At 52.3% G+C, this 7,875-nt stretch overlaps 1 protein-coding gene across 1 annotated transcript; it reads left to right on the plus strand.

Annotated features, from left to right (window-relative positions):
* The first annotated feature begins 1,011 nt into the window (after positions 1-1,011).
* On the plus strand, positions 1,012-7,293 carry RIPPLY1 (ripply transcriptional repressor 1). Its single transcript, XM_004318646.3, has 4 exons — positions 1,012-4,320; positions 5,192-5,267; positions 5,883-5,947; positions 6,485-7,293. Exons 1-4 carry the CDS (start codon positions 4,178-4,180, stop codon positions 6,729-6,731), a joined length of 531 nt encoding a protein of 176 aa, XP_004318694.1. The 5' UTR covers positions 1,012-4,177; the 3' UTR covers positions 6,732-7,293.
* The last annotated feature ends 582 nt before the right edge of the window (positions 7,294-7,875 follow it).

Below are 7,875 nucleotides of genomic sequence, written 5' to 3' on the forward strand. Positions count from 1 at the left end.
CATAATGTCAGAATAAAAGACAATGTTTTATAATTGAATACATTGAGATTTTTGAAAAGCTCTACCTTTGATGTTTTTCCCATTTTGCTGTGACCTACTGAAAACATTACTGTGTATCAGCCTCATTTGTGGACTCTAATTGAGAACCACAGATGTGAGGACTGAGCAGAGGAAGAGAGGTCAGCAAAAGATACCCAGGGGGATGGTTCCAGAAGTAGGAGGGAAACCAGGAGAGAGTGACCAAAAGAGAAGGGAGAGCCTCAGAAATGAGGATTTGGCCGACAGGGCCTTTGGCCACCCAGAGTTCAAAGAGATCATTGAACTTGGCAATTAGGAGGTCAGTGGGGACCTTTGGTAGTGCACTTTCCCTAGGAGGATGGGGGCTGAGGCCAAACTGGAGTAGGTTGAGATATAAATGGGAAGTTGGGAAAAGTATAGACTCTACTTTCAACAAATCTGAGGGTGAAGGAAAGAAAAGAGAGAGGGAAGGAGGGAGGGGAAGAGAGAGAAAGAGATGGAGAGAGAGAGAGAGAGCAAGTTAGGGGAGCAAGAGAACACATCTAGGGAAGGAGGGACCTTGTTCTGGGGGATGACAGAGACAGGCACTTTATAATCAGGAGGGAAAGAGCTGGAATAAAGAAGCTGAAGTTTCCTGAAGAGAAGGGCCTGGAGGAAGGCCCCAGAGAAGGAGGGTGGATGAGGCCACGGCCCCCCGGGTGAACAGATTAGCCTTTAACGAGAGGGGCACATCGTCCCCTGAGAAGGGCGGGCTGGAGGGGAAGGAAGTTGGGGAGGCAGACCAGGTTTGGATGGGGGGCAGGGCATTGAGGTAATTCACGCTTGAAAGCCTCTGTTTTCTCAGGGAAGTGGGAGCAGAGGTTGTTCTGTGGGGAGAGGGTGGGGCGGGAACGTGGTAGGAGCTGAAGGAAGTTTGGAACGTGGCCCAGGGAATGTGGAGACTGGAGCTGGGGAGTCGACAAGGGAACATGCTTCAGGGTGGTGGAGGGGTAGCAGGCCCGGCTGAGGTTGACCAAGTCTTCCCCCCTCCCTAGGTCTTGTCTCCCTCCCTAGGCTGTCAGAACCTTGAGGCAGTGTCCGCTCCTCTTTCTAGACCATTCTCTTGCCTGGCAATGCCCAGCAGCGTCTGGCCCAGAGGAGGTACCCAGCCCTCTCGATGCTCTGGCAAAGCCATCACCGACAAAACCCAGGGACACTGTAAGGCTGTTAGGGGAAACAGAGGTAGGATCGTAATTGCCCTGACAGGAAGTGCTTCATTTTGGTGGTCCCAGACCTTTCCTGCCCCCTTGCTGCCCACCTCACTCCTGTTGCGTGCTGAGGGCAATGGAGAACAGCCAGGCTCCCATTTTTGCCCAGCAACCCTTGTAGGCCTTAAATCCTTCAGGCTGGGGAGAGGCCCCCAAGAGGGGCCAGTGGTTTCATCTCCCACAAGCTGAATGAGATGGAGGTAATTCTTAGGAGGTAGTTAAGACAGAGCAGCTGTGTAGGGAGAAGAAAGATCCATGAACACAGGCCCGAAGGCTACCTGGGCTCTGGGAAAGGATGAGAGAGTTGGCGTGAGGCGGGGGGAACTCCGAGGATTGCTGCTCAGGGGAATGAAGGGGCTGGATAGCCCCGATCATGAAAGACTGGCTGAATAAACACAAGTTCACGGTTGGTTGGGAATGAGCCCTGGGCTCTGGAGGAATAGCTACCTCATCTCCCATTCTGTCCCCGCTCCTGCCCGTTTTCAGAGTCCATGGCCACCTAGAGATCAAAAAGATCCCCGGGTGTGACAATAGGTCTGCTTCTTTCTCCTTCACATACCATCTCCTTCCAGCCCAGTCTCTTCAACCTGGTTCCCTCTCAGGCGCTCATCTGAACCATTGTATTGACACAATACAAGCACATTTTCATCTTCTGGAGGCAAATTTAGCAAGAACCCTCAGAGACTAACAGAAACTCGGGCTCCCCAGCAGCCCTGCTCACTATCTCCTGCCCCACCCTCTAGATTTTCCACTCCAGGATCCAGGATCCGCGATCCAGCCTGCACTTATACAATTCAGGGGCAGAGAGCTTAGCCCAGCCCAAGGCTCCACTCATTTCGCCGCATATAATAAAGCTCTGTTTATTGAGGGCCAGTACAGTGCCAGCTCTCTGGTTTAGGTGTTGGCTGGACTGTTGCAAAGTTTTCCTTTGACTGAGCCAAAATGTGTCTCCCTGTAGCTTCTACCCATGGGCCTCAGCCCTACCTTTGAAGTCACACAGAACAAGTGTAATCTCATTGCAGTCTAATCCTCACATATTTGAAAATGGCTGTCATTTTCCCAGGAGTTTTCTCTCCTCTGTGGATAAGCATCTCTTTCTTTCTTTCTTTTTATTTTTATGTGTCTTTACTTTTTATTACCCAAGGAGTATCAGGGCTTGCAGAACTTTTAGAAACACTCAGAAAAGCCTAAAGAAGGAAGTAAAAATCTACCATAATCTCACTCCCCGGAATGACCACTGTAACTTTCTCCTTTCTTCTAACCAGTCTCTCTCTCTCTTTTTTTTTTTCCTGTATATGCTACATCTTTTTTTTTTCTTACCAAAACAGAATCATCCTCTAAGTTATATTGTACAGGTTTCTTTTTTTCACTCTTCAATATATTAACTTTTTCCCAATCCTCTACCAAGCCAATTTTAATATAAAATTGTATAACCGTTCAATGATTTATTTAACCAGCTTTCTAAAGTGAGACATTTGGCTTGTTTCCAATTTTCCTTTGCTGCAAAGAACACAGTGGGGCTGGAATTTGAAGTGGGGTGAAGGTAGTGGGTAGGTGAACAGAGAAATGAAGAGCCCTTGAATCAAATTATTCATACTATTCTAGCATCTGATTTTTTTTTTTTTTTTACATTCTGTGTCGATAATTATACCTCCCAGAACATGGTTGTGAGTGCCTGCTTAGTACTCGGTTACAAGGACTTCCTCTAATTAACGTAACTGGTTTCCTATTATTGGACATTGAGGCGGTCTCTAATTTTTGACGATTACACACCCGGCTGTGACGAATATCCAAGAAGCTAAATAAATCCGCGCCGGTGCTCGACACTGAGGTTAGGAGGCATATTTTCGGACCTCTAATGCATAAGGAACCTGCCAGTAGTTGTAACTGCAAACTTTTTGGCAAAGACCCAGAAGACTGGCCGAGGCCGAGACCGTGGCTCAGCGGCTGGGCTTGCCCGGGGTCAGTACCCATTTATCCAGCCCCCGTCGCAGAGCGTTCAGGCTGATGGTGCCCTTTGGGACCACAGGGCTCGCATCCTTCTCTCACATGTGAGGGAGCCAAGGCCCCGGGGCCAGGGATGGTCAGCAGCTTTGCACCCTGGCGCCCCGACTGGAAGCTGAGCTCTGAGATCCGGATTCTGACCTGGAAACCCTAGAAATGCCACCCGCGCTCCTTTCCTGGACCACTGACTGCTGAGGCTGGAGAGGGGATTCAGGCACTTTTGCAAATGAACTGACCAGTAAACAGGAGGGCGTGGAAAGAAGACTTGAGGTTCACCCCCCCGCAGGCATCCGGACCCGTCCTACCCACAACCTCCTTTTTTTCCTTAACCCCGGTGATATGCATAATGGAAGTCACCCCGTATCAGGTCCACCTGGCAACTCCATTTGGGGTCTGAGCTGAAATAACATGAGTCCCTCACTCGCCTTAGCCGGATCAGCTGTGCCTTCTCACTGGGAACCAGCTTTGCTAAAGGCCTGTCTACCCTGCCCTCTGCGCCTGAGAACTTTCTGTGGTTTCTAACGAGCTTCCCTCCTTCCCTCCCCACCCCTCAGGCCTTGCTACTGCCTGGGGAATTCGCACAAACGGTGTGCGATTTGCCCCTTTTGTGTTTTCCTTTCTGACTTGGAGGTGAAGAGAACCCCTTGCCCCCCACTGACTCTCTGTTTACTCAACTGGGAGAGATTTCACACCCAGCGACACAGTTCTCCCTCCCTGAGCCCCTTTTCCTAAATCTTCATTCCCCTCCCCTCCCCTACCTGTCAGGGAGCCCATCCTTGCACGGCCTTGAATAATTTATGAGTCCAGGCAGGCCTTATAAAAGGGTCTCCCAGGAAAAGCCAAAAGAGTGCGGAAGATTCTGAGAAATAGGAGGACCCCACAGCCTGCCTGGCCGTGACACCCTAAGGATGGACCCTGTTGCTCGCGCCCCAGCCCCGGCCCTGGCCCCGGCCTCAGCCCCAGCCCTAGCACAAGGCCCCCTGGCGCTCCCTGGCCTGGGAAACCCATCGCCCCTTCTCTCCTCTAGACAAGAAGTAGACAGAAGTGAACGGTAAGTGGAACTTGGCCCTTGGCAATTTGAACTCAGTCTTAGTGGGGTTCCTGGGAGAGGAAAGGAAATGAGATGTCCAGGGCACCCCTGTTCTCTGTGCCCCCTCCCCATCTCAGGCGCCAATATCTCAACTGGCTCTTCATGTCACTAATCCTTCCGGCTGGCAGGAGGGGACTTGGGGACAGTGGGCATTGCCAAAGCTGAAAGCCAAGCAGCCAGGCCCTCATGGGCCAAGTCGCCCAGTCCACCGAGGGGCAAAGGGGGAGATTGCCATGAAATGTGGGTTGAACATGACCTAGGCTGCAGAGAGGGGAAAGAGGTCCAAAGTCCCCAGAGGTCTGTGACTGAAGGACCGTCTCTTTCCTAACCACCCCATAAGATTTCCATTTGCTCTTTTCCTACCTTTGGCAGGAAAAGGTAGTGGGGAAGCAGTGGACCCAGAAATATTTTTGGCCCCTTTCCCCAGCCCAGGAAGAGGGTAGAACTGTGAGCTCTACTTCCTGGAGCAGGGGCAAGATAGTTTTCACCCACCCCTCATTCATTCCTCCAAACATTTACCGTTCACCAAACATTTACAGAAACACCTACCGTGTACCAGGCATTACGCTAGGTGTTGGGGATTCAGATATGATTGAACATAAATCTGCCCTTAAGAAGCTCTAAGGCGAGTAAACAGATAATCACCGAACAGTGTGATAACACTGTGGAAGCAGAGAGGAGGGGCATCTGTCCTGACCTGGACTCAGGGTCCTTAAGAAATGCTTCCTGAAGGAGATGGAGTCCGAGCCACGTCTTTGGCAGGCCTCTTTTGTTATCTCAGGGAGCCCCGTCTCTTCTCCCTCCACCAGCTGATCTCTCCCCTTTGTCCTAGAGGAGCTTGTCTTTGGAGACCCTGGCTCTCCTCTACAAATGACCTACCAAGGCAGGTGAGGAAACCTGTGGATTTGGTGAGTTTGAGCCCCTGTTCCATGTGTTCGTGCACACACACATGACCACGTTCAGGCACGCTGAACTGGTCCCTTCCCAGAGAGCCCCCGACCTCTGTCCAGGGCTGCAGTCCCCGGAAAGCACCTTCCCAGCCTTGCCCACTTTTGATTCCCACAACAGCTCTGGGAGGAAGGCGGAGCTGAGGTTTCTGGGTAATTTAGAAGATGAAGAGCCTGAGGTCCAGAGTGCGGGAGGGATGAGGGCAGGCTCCACAGCACGTCCGCGGTGCAGCTGGCACTAGCGTCCCGGTCTCCTGGCACCCAACCCCGGTGCTCTCGCCCACCTCCACTCCGCCCCTGCGTCTTGTCTGCTCCAGTAGGACTCTGTCCCCTGAACGGTCTCCAAACAGGTGTTAGAACAGGGGCAGGAAAGCAAACAACCCCCTGGACTCTGTCCACTTGTTGTTCAGCTAGAACCAGGACAGACCCCCTTACTGGGGGGGTGGGGACTGGACCCCAGAGATGTCTGAGGTCTCTTCTAGACCATCTTACCTACAGGTTGCTGACCCCTGATACGGAAGAGGCAGTTATCTGGCCATGCACTTTGAGCCACATGCTAGCTTTTGCTTTGGACAGGCTGCCGGTGGGGCAACAGGTGCCGAGGTCACCAAGGTTGACTCTGAGTTCCATCACCCTGTCAGGTAAGCTTCTGGCACCAGACTTGGAACTTGACATAGATCCATTTGCCCTTTGAATCCTCACAACAGCCCTGTGAGGCAGGAGGAGGGAGGCACTGCTATGATCACTATTTCATAGACCAGGAAACAGAAGCCCAGAGAGGTTAAGGGACTTGGCCAAGGTTGCCTTCCCTGGGGTCATTGTCAATGACCCCTAAGTCCCTATGGAGGGGTCAGTGAAGAAAGCCTTAGTAGGAGATGGAGGACACAGGGCTAGAGAATGCTTGGCTGGAGGCCTTCAGAGGTGGGCGGTGGGATCAGTGTCAGGACTGATACATGCCGGGGCTGGGGCTCCCCACAGCTATGAGCTATGGACCTTCCTGTCTGGAGCCATTTTGTAACAATCCAGAAGGTTCTGTTACAAAGCACCCTTTCTTCTTTTCCCTCTCATCCCATTACTGCAGGTAGAAGGGGTTTACGGGCTGGCTTCCTTCTTGGCCCTACTGACCCCTCTGCACATATGCGCCCTAAGTGGGGGCCGTGTTTCTCCTCTGTCCACAGGCTCTTCTGGCCTAAATCCCGTTCCTTTGACTACCTGTACAGCGATGGGGAGATTTTACTGCAGAACTTCCCTGTCCAGGCAACCATCAACCTCTATGAGGACTCAGCCAGCGAGGAGGAGGAGGACAAAGAAGAGGAGGAGGAAGCAGATGAAAAAGGGCCAGAAGGGTGTGTGAAGGCGCCAGGGCCAGCGCCGCACAGGGCCTCAGCTCCCTCTCCCTCCCTGCTCCTGACCTGTCCCAACTGAGCCAGTCAGAGTCTAATTGGGGTCCGGTATGCCTGGCAAGGCTTCAGGGCATCGATTAGCCAGGAATCTCCAGGCACAGCTCTCTGGATTGAAAGTTGGGTCCTCAAGACACCGGCTCACCCTGGCTATACTCAACAGGCCTGCGAGCCCAGGCCTCTGGCATCTCACTGGGTTGCTGTTGTGTTGCCAGTGAGAGCGTCCTAGGAAGCCTAGGGGAAGGAAGACTTGCTTTCTGAAGCCCCCAGGGAGCAGATGAGGACAGAGCATTGCCACGCAGAGGGGAACTGTCACTCTTCAGGGCTTTTTGACTCCCCAGCCTTCTACGTGGCCACATACTCCTGTCTCCCCATGGAAAGCCTGACTTCTGGCTTCACCTCCATGGATACGATACCAACACCAGATGCAAGCACAGCTGGGGTGCCTTTCTGATGGAACTTGCAGGAAAGGAAGGGGACATCGAAAAACTCAACTTGTTTTGGGGACCTCCCCCCTTTTGGCCCTTGTCTACTGGGGTCTGTGTGTTGGCATGAGATGAATCAGGAGAAAAATAAACTAGATGATGTTTACCTTTTTTCCTGGAACTGGACTGATTTCTTAACTGAACTCTGCCCGCGTTGTGAACCCCTGGGGAGAGGGTCAGACACCAGCTCAAGGCCACTTCATTGCTCTACCTGAGGTCAGTTGACAGATCCTTCTTCATGGGAATGTACCGCGGGAGGCCCAACATGGAGCCAGGCCCTCTTCGTCAGCTTGTGCAATCAGGCTTGATTAAACCTCAAAGACAGCTTGGAAAGGGAACAAAAAGGCCCCCAGAGGGCAGCTTAAATGTCGGAAGCAGGGCTGGGGCTGGGAGAAGAGGTGAGAGGTGCAGCCTTGGTTATGAGCCTGTGCCTGTGGGGAGGGGCCTTGGGAGGCTACTAAGTCCTATCAATTTTACCTTCTCAAGTCCCTTGGTATCTGCCACAGCTCAGGCCCTCAGGCCCACCCCTGCCCCAATCAGCCTTCCTTTTCCCTCTGCAATTCATCCTCTACACTGGCCACCAGATCAGACCACGTTGTGCCCCCTCCTTAAAGCCCTATCATGGCTTTTCATTGCCTCACCAACAGTTGGACTTTTTTTTTTTTAAATCACAGGTCCTCTTGA

The sequence above is a fragment of the Tursiops truncatus genome, chromosome X, assembly GCF_011762595.2.
Source record: "Tursiops truncatus isolate mTurTru1 chromosome X, mTurTru1.mat.Y, whole genome shotgun sequence".
In the NCBI taxonomy this organism is placed as follows: Eukaryota; Metazoa; Chordata; class Mammalia; order Artiodactyla; family Delphinidae; genus Tursiops; species Tursiops truncatus.

Bases quoted from the DNA above. Each gene is read 5' to 3' on its own strand.
- RIPPLY1 (XM_004318646.3), top strand. From the start codon at position 4,178: ATGGACCCTGTTGCTCGCGCCCCAGCCCCGGCCCTGGCCCCGGCCTCA. The intron at 4,321-5,191 runs GTAAGTGGAACT...CCTTTGTCCTAG, and splicing joins GAAGTAGACAGAAGTGAACG to AGGAGCTTGTCTTTGGAGAC. The intron at 5,948-6,484 runs GTAAGCTTCTGG...CTCTGTCCACAG, and splicing joins GAGTTCCATCACCCTGTCAG to GCTCTTCTGGCCTAAATCCC.